Source organism: Calypte anna, chromosome 1 (genome assembly GCF_003957555.1).
Source record: "Calypte anna isolate BGI_N300 chromosome 1, bCalAnn1_v1.p, whole genome shotgun sequence".
NCBI classification, from domain to species: domain Eukaryota; kingdom Metazoa; phylum Chordata; class Aves; order Apodiformes; family Trochilidae; genus Calypte; species Calypte anna.
The window spans coordinates 185085739-185113458 of NC_044244.1; the positions used below are offsets into that span (position 1 = coordinate 185085739).

At 37.1% G+C, this 27720-nt stretch overlaps 1 protein-coding gene across 1 annotated transcript in view; it reads right to left on the reverse strand.

Moving 5' to 3' along the window:
• The window catches only part of CNTN5 (contactin 5), a 310996-nt gene that overhangs the window by 26586 nt on the left and 256690 nt on the right, over window positions 1–27720 (reverse strand). Inside the window, exons 13-15 of the mRNA XM_030449461.1 lie at window positions 17904–18024; window positions 4509–4667; window positions 3923–4072 (exon numbers count right to left, since the gene is read on the reverse strand). Of these exons, the coding sequence (XP_030305321.1) occupies window positions 3923–4072; window positions 4509–4667; window positions 17904–18024 (430 nt within the window). The remainder of the gene's footprint in view (window positions 1–3922; window positions 4073–4508; window positions 4668–17903; window positions 18025–27720) is intronic.

Genomic DNA, 27720 nt, shown 5'->3' on the forward strand with positions numbered 1-27720 from the left:
GTTCACATCATTGGCTCTTTTCACCTTGTGGACCTGTAAAATATGTATCAAGGCTAGAATTGACAGAAATGCAGCAGCTGCCTATAAGTTAGATGTGCCAGAAAATTACAGTATTATCCATTCTGATGAAAGCAGCTATGAAAAGCAATCAGGTTAACTAAATATGAACTAAGTAACAAGATTAGGGTTTAATTAGAAAACTAAAGCAAGTGGAAACCTGTTTACTATTCTGTTGATTTTCTTACACCATCCCAAGTGCTGCTTCCATGGTGTTTTTAGATAACAGACTAATATAAAATTGTTACTATCTTGGGGAAGAAGCGATAAAATAAGTGAGGTGTGGGGAGTGAAAAAGATTTTAGTCTCCAGTCAAATCAGCTTGTGCCTGTAACTTACAGATGCCAATCTCCACTTAAGTATGAAATAATGGAAACAGAATCACACATTTACTGCCTCTATGGTAGTCTACAATACTAGAGCTATCATTCAGCCTTGTGAATCTCAGCTCCCATCTCAGTATGAGCCACAGCCCTCCATTCTGCTGGAGGACTGATATTTCTGGAGTTTCACCCAGTGCAGGGGCAGCCTGCCCATTTTCTTTTATGGGAACATCTACATCACAGCAAATAGCAGGTGTTTATATTTCAGTGTTATATTTCAGTGTTTCTGAAATATAATGTCCTTTCACATACATGACTTTTCAGAATTGAGATCTGTGATGTTAGAACTGGAGCCCAAGTAAATAGAGACTTTTTCTTTAAGGTTTCAGATGAAAAATTAGAATCATAGAATCATAGAATCATAGAATTAGCCGGGTTGGAAGGGACCTCAGAGATCATCTAGTCCAACCCTTGACCCACCGGAGCAGTTGCTAGACCATGGCACTGAGTGCCACATCCAGTCTTTTTTTAAATGTCTCCAGGGACGGAGAATCTACCACCTCTCCAGGCAGTCCATTCCATAGCCTAATCACCCTCTCCGTGAAGAAATTCTTTCTAATATCTAACCTAAACCTCCCCTGGCACAACTTAAGACTGTGTCCTCTTGTCTTGTTGAAGGTCGTCTGTGAAAAGAGTCCAGTTCCCACCTCGCTACAGCCTCCTTTCAGGTAGTTGTAGACAGCAATGAGGTCTCCCCTGAGCCTCCTCTTCTTCAGGCTGAACAGCCCCAGCTCTCTCAGCCTCTCCTCATAGGGCCTGTGCTCGAGTCCCTTCACCAGCCTGGTTGCCCTCCTTTGGACCTGTTCCAGGACCTCTACATCCTTCTTAAACTGAGGGGCCCAGAACTGGACACAGTACTCGAGGTGTGGCCTAACCAGCGCTGAGTACAGGGGAAGAATCACCTCCCTGGACCTGCTGGTGACGCTGGTTTTGATACAGGCCAGGATGCCATTGGCCTTCTTGGCCACCTGGACACACTGCTGGCTCATGTTCAGTTTCTTGTCGATGCAGACTCCCATTAGCAATACATTCTGAAAAAAATTAGATCATTGGGTAATACAAAAAGATCAATATTAATGGCCTGATTTAAAAAGCCATACATGAAACCAAATTAATGTTATTACTATCTCTCCTGTCTCTTTGATGTTGGCATCTGGAGACACTACCAAGGGTGATAATTCAGTCACTGAAAGAGCTGTGTCATAGGACAGAGTTAAACACACTGGAATACCTGGAGAACAGAAAAAGGTGGACACCTGAGTGTTAAGTCATGAAGCCTGTAACATTTCAAGAGTGCCACAAAAAGTAGCATGTTATTTTGTAGAGAATTATATGTGTATAAGGTTTTTGCTACTTGACTTTAGTTTAAATCCAAGTCCACTGAATTATTGTTCTGACTCTACAACTCTTTGCAATTTCTAACAAATTGAGAAATTATCTCTTATTGTAACTCCTTTCTTCTCACTCCCTCCAAAGAATAAAAATAAATGAGGCTGCATATATATTTTCATTTAAAAAAAAAGGCATAAAAAACAAAGTCATCCACAACTGAAAGGGAAACCAAACCATTTCTTAAGGAAAGGTCTTTTGAAATTGAGCCAATGACAACAGACTTTGGAGGCACCATGCTGTGTTAAGCAGGCAAACCAAGTAAATTCAGCTTCAATTTCTCTGAAGGCTATTGTTTTACTGGCAGCTGACTGGATTTCTATGTCATGCTACAAAACACTCCCTTCTCACAGAGAAGTTGTGCATCTGTACTTTTGGTAGCACCCTTCCATGTGCATGAATGGGAATCTAACTTCAGTGCAGTTCTGTGATAGCATAGTGAAATTTAGTATCAGCTTGCAACTTCACAGTTATTTAAAGCAAAAAAAAAAAAAAAAGTCATGTAACTGAAGATGGGTTTGTTTGACTTCATCTGAAATTGTGCATCTAATTCTGGATGAGACAGTGAGAAGCACATTGATCAACTACTGTAAGTTCAGGGAAGGTCACTAGGATTGTAGGTCTGGAGCACTTGCCTTGTGTGGAGAGGCTGAGAGAGCTGAGTTTGTGCAGCCTGAAGCAAAGATGGCTTTAGGAGACCTAACAACACCTCCCTGGTGCCTACAGGGAGATAACTGAGGAGGCGGAGCCAGACTCCTTGCAGTGGTGCAGGTATGAGTGCAAGAAACAGTGACCATGAGCTAAAACAGGGGGAGTTCTGGCAGGATATATTTAAAGATAAACCACAATGAGATCAGTAAACTGCTAGCACAGGTTGCCCAAAGAGGATGTATACACTCCCTCCTTCGGGGTTTAGAAGACTCTACTGAACAAAACCTTGATCAACCTGCTCTGAAGGCAATTTACCCAGCTTTGAGCAGGAGGCTGGGTTAGAGACCTTCTGAGATCCCCTCCAGCCCCGATTAAACAGTGGATTCTGTGCTTTTGTATAAGAAAATGAGCAGTAAAGTTCAGTTGTGAGCATTTATGGGTGGCATATACATGGAGCAGTGAACTATGGAGCTGAATCACAATATTATCACATCACATCACGAAAAACTTTATTTCTGAATGAAAGAGGTGGATGCATTTTAACATTGCCATCTGTAATTCTTAGAATCTCTCTTAATGAGATGACAGAGAGCAACACAACTGCTCTGCTTGTCCAGAATGTTTACAACCACAAAATGAGTTATACTATATATACTCAACTGAAATCTTTTAATTTGATTCTCTTCTGTTCTATATGATTAATACACTACTTGCAAACTATTCAGCTGAAGAAACAAAAAAACCCCAAAACCTGGCTAGACCTCCTGCATAACAAAGAATGAAGAATAACCTGGAAGCTTTCTGAAATGCAGTTCTCTTCTGAGGTGTGTTCAAACTGTACCTCTATCTCTTTCTGCCTCTTGAAACCTGTTTCTTCAGCTGCCTAAGAATTTTTTCTCAGATTTCCACTCCTTCTTTATCTCCCTTCATTCAGTGTCAGAAATATAATGAAATTTCCTTAAATGCACTAAGAGTTGATGGTATAATGTGAACGACAAAAAAAACCCCAAAACACTTAGAGCACAAATTAAGCAGCTTCCTATGGCTTCCCTATCCTGCTGAAAACATTCTATGCACCTTCAAGTAGTCAGGTGATGAAGAATAAAGGGAAAAGGCTGCTTGGGAGCAGCTGTGTGAAGGCTGAGAAGCAGCCAGCAATGGAAGAGCAGCAGATTCTGCTGAGTCAGAAGGTAGGCAGCAATGGCTTAAGTATGAAATTCAGAGTAAGACAGCAGAGAATGGGTTTATCTGAAATTCCTGTAGATTAAACAATATTCCTGTCATTAAATCAAACTGGCTCCCCATGACAGAGGGTATCACCCTGGAACACTGACAACTAAACACATGGAACACCAGGGAGAAATTAATAGTTCTATTATGATATTAAAGGAGTTGTTTTTTCTGTTAGTCGTGGAGAATTAATCTTTTTATCCACTTCTTACCTGCTTCATTGGTTCTGATCACTCGGGATGGGATACTTGGGTCTCCAGTCCCAATTTTGTTGGTTGCTACGACCCTGAACTCATATTCCACCCAAGGGTTCAGTTCAACAGCCATAGCAGATTCCATGTCACCACTTATCATGTCTGGAACTGCAGACAACAGAAAAATGTGTAGGTCACTCAGAAATCTGAAGCTCACATGCAGTGTCTTAGTGGCGAGTGGAATTTGTGATACATTATGGCCATTAGAAATGACAGACATCAGGGATCTAATGTCAGAAATCCCAGAGAGGTTTTTGGCACGGTGGTACTCCTGAAAAGACACAGATTGAAGGCTATAGGGGAGAGCTTTCTGATTATTCACAGATGCATCATGGCAGGTGTCTCTGTGTTGTCCTTTCAGAGCTGTTGCTAAGTAACATGAAAGGAATGAAAAAAGACAAAAAAAAATTAAAAACAACAAAAAAATCAGTACTTTTAATTTCTCATTGTTCTCTTAAGGGTATCTTGCAGCTTCCTGTGGTTATTACTGTTATGAGTAGGAATTTTGAATAGTCTGCTTGTGCTATTTGAAAGTTTTTCTCACCTGTTTTTACGGTCTGCCAGCCAAGAGAAAATGGACTGCGGGCTTGCAGGTTGTAGAGGGAGATAGGGCTGTGATTATCTGCCCCAGGACTCCAGGAGAGTGTTGCTGTGGTGTCTGTAATTTCCTCCACTATTACAACCCCTGGGGGACCAGGAGGACCTAGAAATAAAGTGGAATAATCAAAAAGACCACAGCATCATCGGAGATGAGCAGCAATAATATAGGAGACGTGTTCTGTAAGGAGCTGGTGGAGTTCAATATCCATGAAATACAATGGTTAAAATGCACACTAGTACTTCACAGAGGTACCTCATTTCCATGATTTCTTCTGATAAACTGTGATTTTTTTCTAGTCTTTGAATGCTGCATGGGTGAGTATCTATTAACTTGTCAGAGTAACAGCAGAAGAACTAGAACTAGAAACAGTTAAAAAAAAAATCCTTCGTTAATACTGTTCTGAACCTAAAATTAAAGGAAGAAAAAAGAAATTTTAAGAAGCGTCTTGGCTAGACTGCACAGTTGCAATCACATCTGCTCTTTGTGTGAGACTTGTCAGCAGGAAGGACAAGCAGTGATCAAAATGAAGCACAGGTGGGTGTGCTTGTTGAAGAATAATCCTATTACTGATAACTGAATTAAGAATACAACATTCATCCTTTTTCTCAGATTCACTCATTGAGGGAAACCACCTGGATTACTGTCCTGCTTGAAGTCAATAAATTCTCTGATGGAAAGCTACAAAAACCCCCCCAAACTCAAATAATTGGAGGCTGATAATTACTATGGTTCCATTAAAATCAAACAAAAAACCCAAAACAACTCACTTGAGCAGTGATAGATTATTTATTCCACTTAGCTGCACCATATGAGAATCTGCTAATCACCATTTGTTTAGACCATGTGACTGATCCAATAAGTGAAGTCTCTGGAGGCAAACATGAATTTGCAAAGAGAAATGTGTCAAACATGAATTTGCAAAGAGAAAAAGTTCTTCCCACTCCCACTGCCAATTTCCTTCTCTAATTAGTCCTGATATTGATATTGCTGGTGTTTGAGAACATTGTCCATCTGCACTTCCTAAACTATACTGGAGGCAAAGTTCTCCTGGTTCAGGATACTTTTCCGCAGCTGTATCCAGATGTTTGGGGGAAAATATGCATCTCTGTCATGGGTAAATGTAGAATAAAAATCTTTGATGTGGTTTCTTGTACTTGAAAGCTTATTATAAGTCCTGAGGGACAGTATTTAGTACATCCATCAAATATCGATAATATCAATAGCTTTAATTAATTATGAAAAATCAGCTTTTTCTTGGCACCCAAGACCCTTCTGTTTCATTTCCATCCTGCTTTTGTTGAAGGCTGAAGTTTTGCTTCTGCTCTTACACAGATGGAGGCCTGTGAAACCAGAAATGCACTACTGGATGCTTTTCCCAAAAGGAAACTGCAGAAACTGTGATGATAGAAACAACTTTATTAATAGAAAGCAATTGCTGCTACACTTTTCCAAGAGCCTAATGCTGTTTACTTGTATGATGAGATGTAGTGGAACAGGTCCTTTGGATGCCTGCATTCTCCTGAGCAATGGCAAGCAGCACAGACCCACTTTGCTGAAGAGTCAGAGCTCAGCACCTGTGAAACAGGGAGGCAAACACTTAGGTCTGGTCCCTCCACTGAACTGGAAGTTGCACCCAGGATTTCTGCATCACTGAGCTCTGCATTATGATTTTTTTGTAGTGCTATTTCATGTAATCAAATCTTTTGCTGGCTATAATCCTCAATCCATGAGTAGAAACAAATTTATCTGACTATCAAAAGCTAAAAAAAAAAACATTAACTGCAGTATTAACGGGATTTTTTTTTTTTTTTAATTTGCAACTGCAAACAACTTTGTATTTCATCCAATATACCTTCAATAAAAGCATGATGAAGTGAACTATGACAACAGTATGATCAGAGTTTCTTAAAAGTTTGGCTCTTTGGCTTCAGAGTGAAAAAGACATTGAATCATTTGAATGAGAAGGCAAATTATGCTACTGACTTGCCTCTGTTTGCCCGGCAATGATCTACAAGCAAAAGATTGACATGAAAATGTTGGAAGTGTATTGCATTTAGAAATAATAGTGACAATAAAGACAAATGAATGTTTGAAATTCAAGAAATCCAGTTTCTTCAATTCATGGATATATGATAGAACAAGATTGTCTCCACAATGCACTGAAATCTGCTGCACAGGACCCCAGGGTACAGCTCTAGGCTATAGAAAGAACACAGTTTCCTACTTATGTGGTGGTGAGCAGCTTCAGTTCTAGGAGTCTCTCTTCGTCTTCTTGCTCAGCAGGCTTGACTTGGCTTCTGTCAGTGGTTTTCACTGAGTCACAAACAGGGCTGGGGTAAGATGGTGCCAATCCTTGGCCACCCTGTGACTCTTGGCCTTCTGGAGTCCCACATGGATTCACAGTTGAAAAGTTTGCTTCTTTTCTTGGGAAAAAACATGGCAGCAAGATATGTCCTCTCCACTTCTGCCTTGCTGCCAAGTGTTCACTGTTTTTTGATGGGAAGCACCAGGTCAGGCTTTTGTCTCAGAATAGCAAGTCCTGGGGCTAATTTAATAAAATGAGTTGATCTTCAATCTCCATTACTTATTGTTTCAGGCTATCTCTTGATGTAGGAAAATACTAGTGAAGATTTTATTTGTAGCCATGAGGGAAAGCTTAAAGGAAAGATAAAATCATATGCTTTTACTGGGTTGCAGCCCTAGGCCCAGAATTATATTGTTGTCCCAAGCATAAATGAAATTAAAGGAAAATATTTCAGTACTTTTCCTCTACAATAATATTTCTCCCATGCATGCTGAATGTGTGTAAAGAGTTTCTAGCCCTTGTACTATAGGCAAAAGAACAAGCATCTTGCTTACATAAAAATATGTAAAATTTATTTATGCAGAAATCTTCTGCTAAATTCTCAATATTTTCTATTGTTGGAATTCACACATGTTTTTTAAACCTTTTAAATGTATTCAAAGTCATGACAATGTGTGATTATGCTTTCTGAGATGTGTGCTACTACACAGTCTGCAGGCTGACTGCTAAAAAGCATTTCCATTTCCAACAGCAGGCACTTTTGAAAGCAGATTAATAAAGGACAAAAGCCTCAGTGATGACAAATGTATGACAGTTAGCCAGGACCTGAGTGCTATGCAGATGTCACTCATTTTTTGTAGAAATCTCATTAAATTTTATGCTTGGATGTAATCATTCATGGTGTCAGCTGAATGGCTAATGCAGAGTAGTTTTTTTCCCAAGGGCTGTGTTATTGTTCAGGTTTTCTAAAACAAATTTTTAGTAGAGAATAGCCAATTGAGGAAAAAATGCATACTCTGCTCAAATGCTTCTCTGGAAACTACAAAGAAAATGATGGTCATAAATGCACTATAGTTCAGTCAGCCTTCATAAAAAAGACATTTGGGGCTGTGATAAGCTCTTACACAGCTCTAGGAGCACTGAAAACCCAGGGTCAAGGATATCAGTCAGTCATCTTCTTCCAGGGCAGTTCCATAGATTGATACTTCATTTCAGGACATGCATCACTACATTTTGGCAAACTTGTTTTATGTGTCTTTTTATTGTTGGAATGATCACCCAGAGAGGTCTTTTAGATTACTTGCCATGGTACAATGTTAATGTGAGAGTTCTTGAAAGACTATTACCAGTAATAGCCACAGTCACTCAGCGAGCCAGCAGCCTTTCCTGTGAATCCCAGGACGTGCACTGATTTAGCCTGATACATAGAAGTTCATGAAAACAGGTTTTGCTTTCTGAGTGACAAAGAATACTGGCTGGTAATTAAGAAGATAAGGAGTCAAGAAAAATAGGAAAAGAAAGAGGCAATTACTAAAGAATGATGGAAAAGTTGCTCAAAAAGCCAGGAGGTTGAGTCTTTCTTGTAGCATAAATACCTTTTCCTGTGCCTGCCTATGGCATATGGGGAACAAAAAGATGGACAGAAAGTTTGATTTATTATAAATGTAATAGACACCATGGTTTTAGCGGATACATCTATAATCCCATCCCCTCTGTTTCTGATGTATCCAAGTGGTTTCTGTAAGACAGCTACATAAGGGCTCTGGGCAGATGGTGAAGCTATACTTCAGCCAGCAGCAGGACAGGGAAGTTAGACTCAGGATTTCAAAGTAAGAATGAGAAGACATCGATGTTTCAGCCTGAATAGCCTTGACTCATTCCAGGGATGAAGATCAGGAGAAATCCCTGGTGTCCTGCCTGAGAAGGCCTTTGGTGGCATGTGCCATTTTGTGCTCTTTTATCCTGATGATTTATCTTCTTTTTACAAACCTAAAAATAGAAGGTTTGGGCAAAAACATCTTGAGAACTACTGTGTTGTGAGTGTAGATACCAGACTGCAGCCTGGAGTCTCCGAGCTGGACCTGTAACATGACACAAAATGTATGGACAGTACAGAGAACATGAACTGAAATTTCAGCTTAGGAAGCAAAGTACCAGTAGCCTGTGAATTGCACTGTGAATGACATAGTTAGCAGATCCCGAATAGCACAAGACACTGAATTTTGGGCATGTTTTTTTCATTGCTATTTCCTACTGACTGCCTTTAGCACTGTAGGGCATTACTTGCCAGCTGTCTCAGTTTTGGTCCATACTGCCTCCTTCGGCCTCTGCAACCAGTGTGGGCATCACCATTCCCAGAACTGGATGGGTCTCTTTCAGTCACTGAATTCATGAACATCACCATATCTGATTTTTTGTTCTTGTTTCTGGGCCCTTTTTTTGACTGAAGTTATAGTTATTAGTTAAGTTGGTGTTTATAAAAAGATTTCCTAGGCAGAATAAAGTTTTGTTTTTAAAACTCTTAAAAGCCCCCAACTTTTTAAATATATTAATCTTTTTATTACACCATTGCAGAAATTGTAACAAAGTTACTGTTACAAGACCAGATTGCTGGAAATGTTTCAGTCTGAAATCTGTCAAGGCAGTGATGCACCATCTACAGCATTATACTATCTTCCAATATTAAGAATATTTCAGCTATGCTGATACACTGAAAATGGCCAAAGTGCAGATCTGAACTCTATCACTGATCCTATGAGCTATTATGCTGTCAGCCATGCCTACTGTAATTCCAGCACTGTGCACTTAGGGCTTTCCCAGCCAATTTCTTGGCACAATTAATGAGTTGCCATGGGTTGGGGCAGATCCCAACAGGCAGTGTGTCATTCCAACACTGTTTTGAGAGGGGAGGGGGGCCTGTGTTGATGGGACTGTACTGTACCCATTGGCCTCAGGGAGCAGTTTACTCTTATGGACATATTCGGTGAGTCCAATTAATGGGGTCTGTGCTCAGGGCATCTTCCTAGCCTTTGCTGTAGCTCAAGCGCCAGCAACAATCTGCTGACCTTGTTTACGTTCCATTTAATAATGTTGTGTCTGATGGCCTTTAAACCCAAGTGCTTGTCTTTAAGTTTTATTGGCAATATCACAACTGAAAGGAGCAGTGTGGTCAACCTAACCCGCAATTTCTGTGTTATATTTGCTCCAGGTCAGTGGAGTTCAGAGGAAACATTACTTCCCCAGAAAGAAATCATGAGAGTGTATTTTTTGCTTATAGTGGTAGTTTGGCAGTCTACAAGATGAATAGCTTTAATGACTTCTTTTTTTTTTTTTTTTTTTTTTAATATATATATTTCTTTTTAGTTACCACAAAATATTTACTCTTAAACTACAGTTTGTAGTCGCAAAAGCTTTTATCTCTTTTCACCATGGGTTTGGTCTCTGCTCTATTCCAATATTTTGCAGCTTCCAACTAGGTATTTGATCTCAAAGCTCATTTTACTCACAGTGGACATTCACCATGCCTTTTGTAAGCTTTCAGTGCACAGTCTTAAAATATTTTATACATTATAGAAGAAATTTTCAGCTTATTTTTCAGGAATCATTCTGCCATAAATATTGTACTAATATTTGCATAGTTTAAAGGATTTTAATTAGTTTTGTGTACGCTGAGAAGCTTCCGAGGGTGCACAACATTGACACAGAGAATTAAGAAGACAAGATATTATTCTTTTCTATCTAGAACAGCATGATGTCTATTGGCATCCATAAAAATAGAAAACAGATTTTAAGCAGCAAGACTGAAAAAGAAAATAAAAGCCAACATCAGTGAACAAACTATTACTAAAATACTGAGAAAATATCTGGCATCTAAATCTACCAAAAATCCTTCAGTATCAACCAATGAAATGCTTGTGGAAACAAACTTAAATATATTAATACTTAGGACCAATAAATTATTTATCTTTTGAATTTTTCCTGAAATCTTTCTTTAATATATATGTAATATATAAAATATTTTAATAGGAATATTTTAAAATTGCTACAATCTTTTATGGTGTCATTGACTAATATAAGAAGCATACAGAAATAATTTAATTTGCATTTTATTTATTTGACCTATTTTTGTTACAAAAGATGGCCCTTTTTTAGCAGCTCAAATTAAAAAAAAAAAGAGCTTGGCTACTGCATTACAGTATTTCCCTTGCAAAGAGCTAATAGTCTTTTTCTTTGTTATGCTCCCCTAGACTTAGTTACCTTGTAGTGTCAGTCTTTGGTACAGGTTCCAGTTTATGCTGTTTACACTACAGAAAGTCAGACATTGAGTAAGTATTTTTGGGACTTGTACCTTTGCAAAACCAGAAAGCACACTGCACTCTATCTAGAACAAGTAGGTGTTGCACTACAAAATAAAGTTTGGAAATTTTGAGATGGACTGACTCCTCTGTAGACCATAGTAAACCAATGTGTAATGCAGCATCCTTCATCTGTCTGAGTACTTTGCAATCAGTGCTACTTACTCTCAGGTATAGTGTATTGTAAACCAGCTTTGCAGGAGTAATTTACTAATGGGACTTAGGTATTGGAATTTATTTAACTACTTAAAATTAATGACCCAGTGATTTATTGTGATAAATGCTTTCCTTTGTTAAATAAATATAAATGTACCAGAGGCCTGGTACTCTTATTAGGCACAGAATTTTTCAGATATGTAAAAAAAGCGAACTTTTAACTTCACAACTTTGTATTCCTCTTAGCTGTGATGAACCGAAAAAGAAATGTGATATAAGGAAGGGATAACCTGCACTGGTGTTTTTGTTGTCACTATCACGACTAACAATATAGAGGTTTATATAGAAAAAAATCACTCACTGAATTCTAGATGTTTGAAGAGCTGTCTGCATCCACATGAGATAACTGTATCACAATACAGTTTGCAGTGATCCTCTAATCTAGAAGAAACATCCTGGTGTTCTGGAAATGGCTGCTCCATTGGGATCTCTGCTCTTAACAGACTGTAAGTATCCTTGTGCTGATATTTGTGAAAGGATGTTAGACCCCTGTGTGCCATTCACAGCTTTCAATATTTTTCTTTGTTGAACTGCACAGATGCTTTTCTAAGCCAACCCTCCAAACTTGCAGAAGAAAGAGCAAAGAATACACAATAACTGTGTTTAGTGAGAGATTTTTACTCAAGTTTTCCCTCATTGCATTCTATGGTAAAGCAACAGTTCAAAAGAGTTCATTAGAAACTGTGTTTCAAGAGAAAAGAGATACTTTTTGCCAAAAGAGAATGTTAGAAGTAGTCTTTTGTTTTCATCTTTGATTTCTGCTGGTGTTCTTCAAAACCTCCCTGTCTATAAGCAACAGATTTCCTAGTGAGGAATTAAACAAACACAAGTGAAAAACATTTTTGACCTTTTCTAATGTAGTTGATTGGACAAATGGAAAGTAGCAGAGGTTAGCCCCTTCACAGTGTCAACCTGTTTTATGACAGAAGTAGATGGTGTTGTAAATGTCTCTACAGTGACAGATGGTGGAAGAACAGGGTCATGAAGTTATCTTTGTAATAAAAATATGAAACCACAGATTGCTTCAAATTTATACAGCGTAATAGGAAAATAAGAGTACAATAAGCCCTTTCTGGAAGATAGACTTTAAAAACCATACTAAATTACAAAACATTCCTTGTCTTTAGGAAAGCTGACAGATTGTTAGCTACAAGAGCACCTGAGACATTTGTGAGATGCAAGTCTCCTGACTGGTACTTGGGTGTTTGGTAACCATGTTTGTGATCATATCATTAGTGTCAGAACATGACATGCATATTTATCCTGCATTAAAGCCTTCTGCTTTGGTAATCACTTCTTTGTGAAAACTCAATATAGAGACAGCTCAACTACTGGAGTGCCAATGATAGATGGAAAACCAGCCAAGCTGAAACATTCTGCTGTTCTGCTTCTTAATATTCACTGAAAGATGAAGATCTGGGTACATAAATAAAGGGTTGTAGCAAGACAAAACATGTGACATGGAAAAACTATTCTTGGATTGGTGTCAAAACGGAATTGACATTCATGAAAATCATAAATCACTTTTGCTTTTTAAATGTCTCATGACCTTGTGTCAACAGTTTTTGACTGTGGAACGAATATCTGTATTCTCCTGTAAACATTCTTGTTTGCATGCTGAACAGCCATTCTGCACAAATTTTCCCTGGGTGAGCAAACAACAGCGGGCATAAATGAAGTGCAATCAGGCAATGACTTGGGTGTCAAGAATGTACGTCCACATCTGTGATTTTTGTTGTATTCATTCATTCCACTAAAACTATTTATTTGACACATAATTCATGTTATGGGATTCCTCTGAAGCAGCATATTTGTTTAGGCCTGGTGCCAGAACAGTTACCACACTATGTTAAATGCTGGTTTCTGCGTGTCCTTGAGCTGTATTTGCTGTACCTATTCTTCTGCTGTGGACTCTGATGACTGTCTTACAGAAAATATTGCTGCAGCATTTAAGGCTTTGCCACTGCCTTCCTCATTGCCCCTCTGGAGGGCAAATCTGGTGCCAAGGGAACATGCCTGTTATTTGCCATTTCTCCTTTCCCAGTGCACACTTCAGTCTACTGGCTTAAGCTGTTGACAAAGGTTCCCTGGAGAACTATGCTCATTTTTGCAGCAGTAGTCAGCTCAATGAAAACAAATATTTGGGTGGCTGGAGATACCTCAAATTGTGTCCTATGCAGTGTGAATTCATTTGTTTGTCTCCTAACTTCTATGCTACTAGCTACTCCAGAAAAAATACTGAACACACCTTGATCCCATCTAGTCTACTGCCTGCAGGTATAGGATGCTCTTGAGGAGAGGCAAGTGTGATTTTGAGGCTGCGTCTGAGACAGTTAAAAGGAAATACACTACCTTACAGATAAACATTGCAGTTACTGAGATAGATGTAAGTGGCTAGCATTGTGTTTTCTGCCTTATATAAGTCCTGGCCTTTAAGCTGCATCCTCTCTCTCACCCTCCCCATTTCAGAAAGTACAGGACCCCTCTGATGAGTTCCAGAGCCAAGTTGTGGATGATCCCCCTATCAAAAGGGGATGATGGATCTCAGTTGAATGAATGATCATGATGACTTTTTTAGTTATCTAGTAGTAAGAACAAGTGTTGATGACAAATTGCAGAGAATTTTGTGGAACCATATTTTGGAGAGAAAATGCTTTTGCAGCTGAGGTAGCAGCCTACCTGAATAGAAACAGATGATGTCAGGTATGTGAGGACAGCAAACCTCTAGAGATTGCTGTCGACTGCCATGAGGCTACTGAAATGCTTCTCATTCACAACCTATTTAAAGACTAAAATGAAAGACACTTAGGCTGGAAAGCAAATGTAGTGCCTGATAGGTCCAGCTGCCAGCAGAATGTCTCTTCCTAGTGCAATCTGCTTTATTAGTAGCATTTGAAAAATGAAATAGAAATGGAAAAATAGATAACTTGGGCGGAAAAGCAGTATTTAAGGACCAGGGACATTAGTAGGGGCCAATAAATAGTTGTTTCTGACTTTAATATAAAAAATTTAATCTTATTTTCAAAGCACTTATAAAAGTAATTAGGTTTTGATTAGTGGGTGCTGACAGGACTTGAATCTTGTTTTAGTTCAAACATGATCTATAAGATCTTTTCATATATAGTTATGAAGTGTTCCTGAAAGAGATTCACCAGATAAACATAATTAGGAAAAACTGTTATTCATGTATTCCACTACCATTTACCTAAAATCAAGAACTGTAAAATAGTGAATTTGAAAATGGTTTGAAAATGTTTTTTTTTAAAAAAAATTCACAATAGAAACTTGCTACTGTCTTAAACTCTTTTGTTGTTTATACACACAAAGAAATACATATGTAAGAAATTAAAATAACTTCTTTCATGGTTAATTACCTTCTTGTAAGTAATTAGACTCAAAAGAGTTAAGATTTAACTGGCACTATTCACTCTCTCTTCCTCCGATGTTTTTCACTGTTGACATTTTTGGATTTTAACTTCTGTGTATATGCAGAGCATAGAAGGTCAAAAAACACTGGCAGAATTCTCTGTGTCACTGGCATATATTCAAGGGATCCTTCAGCAGAGCAACTAGAAAGAATGACTTCAAAAAAGGTAAACGTGTTTTAAAGATACTCCATACATTCTCCACATCACAATAAGTGATAGTGAGATGTGGCAAGTGCTTGAAAATGCAGTGGTGAATGTCTGCCTATTTAAGATCATTTTAGTTATGAGCAACAGGACTCTGCAAAGAGTTTGTTTCTTTTGTTCATCTGAAGAGAATGCAGCAAGATATAGTTGCCTTCCAACCCACTTTTAATGAAGTTCCTGAAAATTGTCCTTTGGTTTAAGTAATGTACAGTTGAATACATTATTCAGTGTAAATTTAGTCAGTTCACTAATAGCAATAATTCTGATATTTATGAATAGCTAAAGGAAGGAGAATGAAATAATGTTAATATAATTTATCCTGTACACCAAATTTATTCCTGTAGAAATGGTGAAAGCAGAATAATTTTTTTAGAAAATATTACAACAACATATTAAAAATACCAGATGAACCCAACAGCATAACTAAGGATTGAAATGCTGTTGCATACTGCTATGATGTCATCAGCATTCAAGACTGGCATTTTCTGCAGAGGCAAAAGGAAAGAATAAGGTCAGAATAAGGATGTGCTGCAACTTTGCATATGTTGGTACTTCTAAGAGTTCACAACAAAGCTTCTGCCATCTCAGTTTGACCGTGGGCTGTAACATTTAAAAGACAAAGATTTTTTGTCATGTGCATGAAATAAAACTATTTTGCCTAGCAATATGCTGGAAAGAAAGAACAATATAGTTTTGAATGTCAGACTTTACTGCATAGTGGCAATGGGTTTTCTTCATCGATGATGACTTTCTCTGTCAGGTGGAATTCTTCAGACTTAACTGAAGTATTTATTGAAACATCTTTTTCTTCTGGTCTCTTCTTCTAAGCAATGCCAGGTATGTCCAAAAGCTAAACTTAAAGAAGCTTGAAAGGTTCTGCAATTTGGGATCAGCAGACAGTGTCAAATTGCAAAGCACTGAGTGCACTCTAGAAACTGAGATGGGGGAGAAAAAAGAATTAGGTACTGAAATGAAAATGACATGCCTGTAACAGAATGAAGAGAGAGAGATTAGATTCTCCCAAGTATTTTTGATTTTTGAAGTGCTGGAGTCTATAAAGAGTAAACATTAGCAACTTTGCCCTGAATGTGCTTTAAACATTTTCTTCAATACAAAGCAAAACCATCCTATATTTTTTGGTGAAAGCAATCATGAAAGTGTAGAATGTTATTGCCCTCATTTGCTTAAGTTTTACAGATGTCGTAAGGAAATCAACCATTTCAGCAAATCAACCATATCTATAATTTCATGAAGACTGAATTTTCATCAGGACAAAAGCAGTCATATAATATATTTTGGGAAAGTGATGCAAATGTCTCTTACTGTATCCTATAATTATCCATTCACAGAAAAAAGAAAAAGACAGCTATAAGCAATCTATATTTCAATTCAAATTCCATTATAAAGCAATCATAGTTTTCATCAACAAGGTGACATGGTCATGAGGCACTCACAGACATACGTTCTGATACTGCTCACAATGCCCTTTTTAAAAAATCTTAAACCTCTTCCTCAGAGCATTTATTTTGTATATCAAACACAATTAACTCATTTTTATAACAAGAATACTTAGAAAAAAAGAATTGTATACCCATTCTTGAGTGTCCTAGATAATATCGCTAAGAGATTTTTGTCACTAAGAAGTTCAATGACATTAAAGTTGAGATTGCCTTGCCTACCCACAGAGCCTTCACATCCTATCTGAGAGAGGTAAAGGTAACACATAAGGTCTTGCATAACCCAGAAGGATGAATCAGATTTCATAAGGAAGCTAAAATGGGATTACATGTCTGTGTGAAGGCAATTGAATACCACCATACCAATAGTGCCATAGCTCATAGAAATCTGATGGTCCTCAAAGTGTCTTTATGGAAATATTTAACAGCTACTTTCATCAAAACGTGAAGAGCCCTGAAGTAAGCCAGAAATATTCTTTATCATTTAAAGCATTTATTTGTCCTAAAAGTGATATATATGAACATATCAAATCTAAAGATGAGGTGGAATGTAGTAGAAAATGTATTTTTTAAAGTTTATAGTCTCTAAATAGTTTTGATTGCTTTTATCTAGAATTTTTTCAAATGCTAATAAAATATCTACCTTGATTTATTCTTTAAAAAAATATGCAATCTATGGCTACCCAGCTGTGCTACCTAGCAGGGATCCATTTATCTTGACATTGTAAGGCCCAACAGTTGTCATGTCAGTAAGTAGACTGGAAGTTCTCAAGTCCCATCAGACACCAAACACATATAAAGTAGTGCAGGATGCAGAAACACTCTGCTTAATGGAATGCACATATGGTGCTAATAGCCTGCTTTATAGTAAGCAAGTTGATGCCCTAGATATGATCTGGGATCTTGCAGGACAATGACTCTGACATATTAGGGAGCTTTGGTTCATTGTTGATATCTATTATTTTACAAAATCCTGCGTGGTCCCTGTACTTGAGAAGTGAATGAATATTCCGTAAACATTAAATCTGAGAGTTTGATCATAAGATGAAATGTCAAGTATCACATAAAAAAAGCACAGAACTCATCGTACTTACCTGACATAGGCTTGTGAATGCTAATTGTCTACTTTTTAATTAACCTGGCATACCTTTTGTATAATTACCTCTCTTAAGCCTGGTCCATTAAAACCCACTGTCTTTTTTATCATTGCCATGACTTCAGGTCGGTATGTGGTTAATCACAAATTGTTGCAGCAGTATGAAATCTGAAGAGTAATGCATGGCTCAGGTATCCCTGGAGCCCATGTGTTTAAACTCCCAGGTACCAGAGTTTCTGGTGCTTGTGTTCTCCATTGGCACAGCAAGAGTACTCACCCCTAACAAGCAGCTCTGTCTCATCTGATGCGCTGTCTGCTGCGGTCTGAACCCTGCAGCCGTACCTCCCGGCGTGCATCAGGAGGATGTTTCTGATCATTAAATCTGCAGAGGAGGCTTGCTGGAAAAGGGATGAAGTGCCAGTTTAAAATTCAGTAAATCTGTGTTCAAGGTAGTTCATGAAAATTTTTGTACAGTGTGAGAAACTCAGTATGAGTTTTTGTACAGTGTGAGAAACTTTCAACTTACAAAATTTACGTGCCCTAAGACCATCTTTTGTAGATTACCAGAACACTGCATTTATACAATTATCAATAGGGATTAAAGAAGAGGATTTCAGGTTTTTAATAACTTTGACTTCGCTTAAAGCACACTGTGCATATTTGCATGCTCAAAGAAAATTATTCCAAACTAGCACAAAGAAGTTCATTAAAGAGATGAAAAAAATATTTTGTATGCAAACCTTGGTATTAAAAGTGTCCTCTTAGAAATGGTGGGCTCTTTCTTCCCGTTTCTTTTCCCTACAATGCTGTGACATTTGGAGTGTATCTCACTAGCGTAATGAAATTAAGATAACTTGAAGGATAACATTGATAGATTTTTATTAATATAGTTGAAATTAATATTAAACATGATTGAGCAAATATGCAAGGATTCTCGTGAGTGTACAGAGACCCAGGTAATTTTTTTTTTTTTTTTTTCTCTCTTGGAAACTAGGAAGCAGAAGAGTGTTTTTGAAGCATATATGGTCTTTGCTAAGAATCTCTGTGTTTTACAAATTCAAGTGATAATAATTTTTGCATGTACAAAATCATTGTTCTATCCCAATTTACTGATTACTCGTGCTGCACATGATTTAGTGACCCCAAGTCCCTATATTTTTTAGTTTAATATAGTCATACAGACGGAAAGAACAGGTAAATGTGAACAGAAATCACACTGACCAAATGCTGCAGCAGTTGCAGTTTACTTTCTCAATTCAGTGTTCTGAAGATACCTGCAACTTTTTGGTTTAATATAAATATCAACAATTTTAGAAAATTACCATAAATATTTTCTATCATTTGAAAACTTTTTATTCTCTTAGTAGCCAAATGGAAAAAACTGAGGAGAGAAAAGATATTTTCCTGCAATTTCCTTATCATTGCTACCTTGTCTGGTATATGAACTTCACATGTTACCTTTTTAAGATATTATTGCAGAGTTTCTGTAGTGTTTCATTATAAATTACATATTATTAAGATTTTATATAATTATTTAATGTATGTAATATAATATATACATTATTACACATAAAATCTGTAACAATTAATGCATGATTTTAATAATTTCACAAGAAAATATAATTTAATATTTATATATATAATATAATGTTGTATTATATAAACCACTAATATAGGACTCCACTATCCACTTGTATATTGTCTGGAGTTTATATAATATTCTATATTAAAATACGTGTAAAATATATCATATATAGTATATTTTATACAATAATACAATTTCATACAATAAGAAAATATAATGTGATATAATGTAAAATATTGTACAGTGTGGTATATAACATATTATGTATTTGTTGTATCCTGTTATATTAATCATATATTATGTAACCTGTATTATATTGTGTATATCAATAATTAATCACTATATACATAACAACATAATATTAGAAATTACTGCATATTATATGTAAGTTTTTGTAAGCACATCCTCAGAGTTTTACTTTAGGAAATACTGAGTATAGGCATTTCCCTTCTCCGATTTTATTTACTTTGCTACCCAAGAATAGACTGACTGCTCCATTGAATGAAATGTTCCTTGTGCAGTGTTTCTAATCTGAGTGATTTTGATCTTGAAAGAGTAGACTTCCAGGGTTGGACTTGATGATCTCAGAAGTTCCTTCCAACCCAGCCGATTCTATGATTCTATGACTGGTACAGCACAGTCAAAATAAAGTCTTGTTAGGGGTTTCCATGTAGATATTTCTATAATGGTGCTGGTTGGGTTTTTTGGCACATACTTATTCTGTGATTAGGTTGTTTCACTCAGATCTTCATCCTTCTCAACCATTTGCAAGTTATGAGTTCCCGCTTTATAACCATAGATATGTGCATGGCCTTATGGTTTCACATATTTAATTTCTTGTCTGCTCCCATGTGTTATTTTCATCATTTCCTGTATTAGTAATGTGTCCAGTTTTGTACCATACAAATGCCATTTGCATACTTTAATCTATTATGCCAGTGTCATTTAAGTCACGATGAAATAGGATTGTTTTCAAGATCCAATCTTCTACAGCTTATTTCTTTCTATGCAGAATAATGCCTTTTTGGAACATCTTGGCACAGTTTTTTCAGCCAATCTTCTCTTCATATGCATTTTTGGAATGCATATAATATTTGCTATAATATTCCATGGAAGACCAAAGCAAAATCTGTACTGAAGGATATTCACATGCAAAGACAGGTGGAACATTAGTATTGTCACTGATGCCAAAGTGAATCTGGGCATATATATAGCTTAATAAAACCGTAGATTTAAGAACCATAGAATGGTTTACGTTGGAAAGGACCTTAGAGATCATTTATTCTGCAGCTCTAAATGTGGAAAAGCACAAACTCCTACCAGGAGTCAACTTCAGGGCACAAATTTCTTAACTCATCTAGCACAGGAGCAGTATTTACTAGTCATGGAAACATCAGTTGCTTAAGATAACTACTGACTCTTATACAAAGCCTTAACTATTAGAAGAACTAGATAAGTCCACAGTTGTCCTCTCTTGAGGGTAATTTACATTTAATGTGTGTTTTGTTATTAAGGGATAGGAAATGTAGCAACTGTCTGGTTTCATTGCTCAGGAGCCGTTAAAAAATGTGGCTGTCACTCTAACTTCCACAGGGTTCATGACTGTGAATCCTAACATTCTTATCAGGAAAAATAGATATATTTCATCTGCACACCTGTGTAACTGAGCAAACAGCAATTTAAAGAACCATCACTATAAGTGCACAGCAGTGCAGTACAGTAGATCCCCATGAAACACATTTATTACAGCATAACAAGATATGCAGCCAGTATTGCTTAGGATGCCTGAGTGAAAATAAATTAAACTTGTTGTGTTTAACGCATATGGATATATGCTCAGTTATTTGATTCCCTATCGTGGGAAAGAATGAGACATTTTAATTACATTTAGATAAGTAGGAGCTATATTTTACTAGGACCTCTAAAAAGATATTATTTGCTCTTCAGGGGTATTTATAAAGTGGTCTTTATGAATTTTACAGACTTTTCTAAGTAGTGGAAGATGGATTATTTTGAAGATCAGTTTATCCTTTAAGACCACAACAGGGCCCAGGGGTTAAACTGATGTGCTGGCCTTACGAATCTTAAGAAAATGTCCACACCAGGTCATTGCAGCTGATGCTTGAATATGATTACAAACCAGTTTAAAAAACTTCTATGTGTGAATGCAGCAGAGACTCCATTAAGAAAAGTACCTGAGATCAGAAACCTTGTCTTTTGCTTTTAGTCTTCTCCAACTGCAAAAATACATAATGCTTCAGCAAAAGCAGAGACATACTCTAACCTTAGGTGTGTGACATGGATTTAAACAGTGTAGAAAGATTTGTCATCTGGACTAGCATAAATTAGAACAGCCTGGTGCATCAGCAGCCATGTGGTGACAATATTATTGAGAGCTGAATATATTGGGGTTTCAATTTCTCTGCCTACATCTAAATTTCTGCTTATTAAGTGCATGTTTTTAAAAGATGCTTTTTATTCCATTAATTTCATGCCCTTCTGTGATAGGACATATTTTGAAATAAGTGCACTATTTAAAATTATTGCTTTATTAGATAAATTGCTATTCCTTATTCTGAATATCATAATTACCCATTTAACCAAATATCAAAATTATTTAAATTTGCTCAGTATAAGATTCTACTGTGTTAAATGTTTAATAGACAACTAATGTTCTTAAGCAAAGCTAAATGTAACTTCAAAAGCCAGCATCAGCTGTTGACCTACTGTAATACCGAGCACACTGGTCTTCATTAAGCAGTTATTAAATACAAATACAGTTATCAATGCTGTGTCATGACTAATAGGTCTCTCTAGGACAAGAAATTGTTGTATAATTCATATGCTCCAAAGTACTCCATTATCAGGTTTTGGACTGAGTGCTCTGTCAATCTATTGTTCTCTCTTCTCCAGTTGTGTCTGCAATGCATCGAATTAACTTTACCTGTGAGGTATGCTCAAAGGAATTTTTCACAAGAATTGGTGCCACCTATACAGAGCATTTACTTCTGTAGTGGTACTTAACCAAACTCATAAAAGCTCCAAAAAACATGTAATATGGAGACTTTCCTCAATGAGAATCACCTTGTTGGATTTGTCTTTTGCACTCATTGTCCTAATGTTGGGGATTTTCAGAGGGAAAAAGAGCCAACTTGCAGATGACTTCCTGTTGGGGAATTGGTACTTCTAAAGCCATCCCACATCCCCTCAGAGGGGAATTACGATATGGATTTTTTTCTTTCCAGTTCAGGAATCCTAAGAGATTGTGCATTGTTCTGCTTTACAGCAACTTCTACATATTGTTCTTCAAGTGAAGAGAATGACACCCATTCCTCTTATGAAAGCTAGTTCTGTATCTTGAGTTGGTTGCTAGGAAACCTCCCTGTTAACTTGTCCATTAGTTTTCTGAGGTTTTTGTCTTTAAACCAAGGTGGTTTAGTATTCAGTGTGCAAACTTTTCTTTTGAAGTCTTTGCACAAGAACAATCTATAATCTGCCTGCATTTGAAGTGGAGCTCACAGTTACACTGTAGACCACTTTTTAAACATCTAATTAGTGTTTGTTTACTTCCCCCTACCATGGAAGAGTTTAATACTGGTTTATTTATCACAAAGTTTATCACATATGTTCAAAGTACAGAATCCTATGAGAGAAATATATTTTTGAAACCTAGGAACTTTAAATCATTTTCTTGTCATTATATCAATATTAACTTTCATTTAATCTGTTTATAGTGCTGCTCTTTTTTCCACATTGATTGTTATATATTCCTTCCACAGTCCATGAATTTAGCTCTGATTTATCTTGCCAAGAAGGAAAACAAGGCAAGGAAGTCCAAAATACTGGGCAGTCAGTAGAGATCATGTGTTGACTGTTAGCTCTCAGCCTCTGCACTGCTCAAGGCCTGACGTATAGAACGGCCACCTATTATTGTACCAAGGATTCAGGCCGGGAACTCAACCTGGACAAAATACAGTGAAAATTATATCAGCTTGGGAAGAATGTGTCTAAAAATGGTAGTGAAAGTATTATAAATGGTTGTGATTCAGAAGTAGATTAAACCAATGACAAAAGAGAGTGAGGAAGATGCACTGACTGCCATTGCAGGAAAAGTTTTATGATGAAAGCCTAAGGAGTGTTTAAGGCATTTCTTTACTATGGCTACAGGGGTTTATCGAGGCTTACTGGCTGTCATTTAGATGTTGACAGTGAGAGATGAAGATGGTTTCCTACAAAGTGGTTTCTACACAGAAAAGAATGCTTGGGAGGTACTGAAAGCTTCAGAAGTACCTAAATTTTGTGTGAGGTCGTATTATTTATAAACTGAGACAAGTAAAACAATGTTCTGTTATTAAGTGGGACTGACATTTGTTCCGAAACAAGTGTCAGCTGGGCTGTTAATGCTATCTTACCCAGCTTAAATGATTATGCCAACTACATGGATGTTATTACAGATAAGACACAAGTTAGGTGAGTTCCTGGCTCATGCATTATTTGACTTAGGAAAACACCCTTCATAAATGAAATTCAGTCAGAATAAATTGAATAATGATTTTGCAGCTGAATCTTTATAGTTTGACATATTTGATTAGAAGCAGAGTTTATTTTTGGTCAGTTTATCTGAAGCAAACTAATGGTCTTACATTAACCCCATGGTAATGTTAATTTTGTACCATCAACAGTAAGTAACAAATAGCAATAAAATAAAGTTCTTTTAAACTATGATGACAATTTATATGTGCATTATGATAGATTGTTGGCTTCAAGCCAACTTTTGTTCATAATAGATTTACAGCAATTTAAGTGCCATTTCATGCAAATTCGCAGGTTTGAACACATCAACCACTTGTCTGTTTATCAATTATCATGTTTAAAAATTGCAAACATTTAATCATTTAAAAAGCATTAGATTTCTCTGTTGATGTAGTGATAATGGCAAATTACACTTCAAGTTCTACCTTTTAATCACATAAGCAATTTTGGAACAAAGAAGATGAAATTATTATTGCTGTTGGTTTTGTTGAGATTAATGGTATGTGATAGTGTAATAATGGTAGTATAGCATTATCAAGGCTGGTGCAAATTGATTGAAGAATATGTGATATACAAGTTGCATTTTGCCCATCTAAAACAAGTAAAAAAGACAGTTTTCTAGGTTTTCAGGTTTGTGGATCCACGAGAATTTTCCAGGGGAGGTGTGGCCCTTTCCAGTGGCATTATTTTTGAGTAGCTTGCATAGAGAATGGTAGAATAATACAAAAAGTTGTTTGTGGTGAGCACTGGCTGTTGTGAGCAGATGCCAGAAAGCACTGAGGTGTCAGGAGCAGATAGGGAGAACTTTAAAGTGCAGCTTGAATTACTGCAAATAAGTTTGATTAATTTATCTGAGGGGAGGAAGAGATGAAGTTAAATGAGTACCAGATGACAGGCAGCATGTCACATAAAGGGGTAGTTTTGTCCATAGAGAGTGATACACATCAACTCTAGCAAAAAAAGCTTCCTGGATGAGAAATAAAAATGACAATGTGGAGAGGGAAAGGAAATTGGAAAACTCTTCCTGGTGACCAGAAGTATTCTCTCCAGTGCAGTATGTGATAGTTGAAATTGTGACCATGCATAATACTGGATAATATTTATTAAATATTTGCATGAGAATTATTTACTTTGCTGCACACTGTGGTTGGTTTATAAAACAAGAAACAAAGGGGACAGGAGAGAGGGGTCAGTTTAAGGCTGCAAGTTTCTTCCATGACACCCCACCATGGCAACACAATTGGGGTTTGCACATGCAAGGCCTTGAGAAGAATATCAGCAGTAAAGAACTGCAAGGAAGAAACACTGCCAGGAGTGCTCTGGAAAATACTGCCACAGCATCTCAGGAGAAGGGTTGCAAGTGGCTCTGGTGTTGTAACCCAGGTTAACATTGTGCTAAGAAGCTAAATGTTCTGTCAGTTGCAAGTGAAAAATGGGAAAGTATGGACTGTCATGGAATAGCTTGAATTTATCCCCTAATTTTTCTCTTTATAATGTTTCTTGCAAACAAAGAACGTTACAAAATACTTTAATAGAATAAACTAGTGTAAAAATTATCTGACTGTATTTCATGAGTTTTTTATTACAATAATTTTAAAATAATTTTTTTATTATAGCAGCATTCAGGAAGGCTATGAGACTCAATTTTTCATAGAATCATAGAATGGTTTGGGTTGGAAAGGAACTTAAAGATCAAGATCCAAACTCCCCTAAATGGGCAGGGACACCTCCCACTAGACCAGGCTGCACAAGGCCTCATCCAACCTGGCCTTAAACGCTTCTTCTGCCAGTGTCTTCCTACTCTCATAGTGAATAATTGTGAAAATTTTTTTCCTAATATCTAACCTAAATCCACCTTCTTTCAATTTAAAACCATTGCCCTTTGTCCTGTCATTAGTCTCTCTGGTAAAAATCCCCCTCCTAGCTTTCCTGCAGCCCCTCATGTACTGGAAGGCTGCTTTAAGGTCCCCTGGAGCCTTCTCTTTTCCAGGCTGAACAACCCCAACTCTCTCAGTCTGTCTTCATAGCAGAGGTGCTCCAGCCCTCTGATCATCTTTTTGCCCCATCTCTTGATCCTCTACAACAGATCCTATAACTTTCCTGTGCTGGGGGCTTCAAAGCTGTGTGCACTATTCCAGGTGTGGTCTCACCAGAGCAGAGTAGGGGGGCAGAATCACCTCCCTTGCCCTGCTGGAAATATTTCTTCTGATGCAGCCCAGGATGCAGTTGTATTTCTGAGCTCTGAGTGCACACTGGGGCTCATGTTGAGCTTCTCATCTACTACAACCCTTAAGTTCTTTTCCTCAGGGCTGTTCTCTATCCATTCTTCCTCCAGCCTGTATTTGTGCCTGCAGTTGCACTGACTCAGGTGCAGGACCTTGCACTTGGCCATGTTGAACATCAGCCTGTCAAGGTCAGTTATCTTCCTCCTCCAAAATAAAATTAAGTAGAAGAGGTGTTACTTTTCATCTCTCTCCACTACTCCGTATTCATAGCTAAAGCCACAAGCCTTTGGGCACCGCAGTTTATGTATTTGTTTGATTCTAGGAAATGTTCAGTGTCGCATTCTAACTCAGTATGCAGGTATGTCTTTAAATTAAACCAGTTCACTGAGTCTTTATACCCTGGAAGAAACACAGGGTAAAATACATTACTAGGCCATGCCCTTCAATTTGTTCAGATTTTGATTTCTAGTTATCAGTCATAAAACACGCATTTCAAAGATTTTTGCCAGAAATCCTTATTCTATTTTGCAACCAACCTAGTTTACAAGAAATTTATGCTACTAAAAGACAATTTGAGTTTTTTTATTTTGAAACTTCTTCTGATCACTCAAGTATTTAGCTGCTGTAGTGTGACAAATGGGCAAAACGTGGTAATGAGCATTGGGCTGAAATCTAGAGATTTGAGTTGACAGTAACGGCTGTGTTAAGGTGCTTCCATCAGCAGGAAAGTATTGCAACAAACAGTGAACCAAATTGATAGCAATGAGGTTAATACAGCAGCATTACCCTGCTCAGAAATTCTCTGTGAAGAGAGCACACATCTTCTAAAAGACTTGACAAGTATTTCTGTTTTCCTCAGTGTGGGGAGGAATGTTGGTGTTAAATAAAACCCCTATTTAATTAGCCTGATTTGGCTCTCTGTCCAGTAAAGAGGAAAGACATCAACTGCCTGCTGTACCAGTTGATTCCATGTAATGTAGAACTTAGTGAAGCCTTTTTAGAAAATGCTTATGCAATTTTAATCTTAACATCTAAAATATGATCAAAGTATTACAAGAAACTAAAGAGAGACTTGAAAATGTAAGGGAAGGGGCAAAGTTATGCTCTCTCACAGGTTCTAGGTTATCAGACTGAAGTTTCCAATGCTAGACAGAAGTTAATGGTTTGTCTGATCTGTATCTACTGGCCTTTTTTTAAGTGAACCAGTAAATTTCAGTTCACTTCCATGTGAACAAATGACCACTGTAAATTATAGCATGACAAGTTGTGCTTATTGTTTCCCATGTTGGGAGTTTCAGTTAAGATCAAAGATCAAGAAGATATTGAGACTAAATCACTTTCCTGAGTCTGAAAGGTACTTATGCAGGTCAAGGTGAGGAACACTAAGAGCAATGCTACTTACCAGTCTGTGCATAACCACAATAAATCATTTTACTTGGCTGCCATAAAAACAGTATCAGCTTTCAAACACAGAGTTAGAATCCTGACACCTGGATGAAAATCTACTCACAATATCAGATATCTTGAGCTAGAAAAGGGATACTGCCAGGACAAAATGAAGGTCAACAGAGACTTAGATAAGAAAATTCTGAATTTTGAACAGGACTTCTGGATTTGGCACAAAGGTCAGAAAATCAAAGTTACCCAGGCTTTCAAACAAATAAATAAAACCCAAATAATCTTGAATGTTTTTTTTTTTAGTCTAATAAAGTATCAATGAGTGCAGAACAAAATGGATATATAATTTTCTA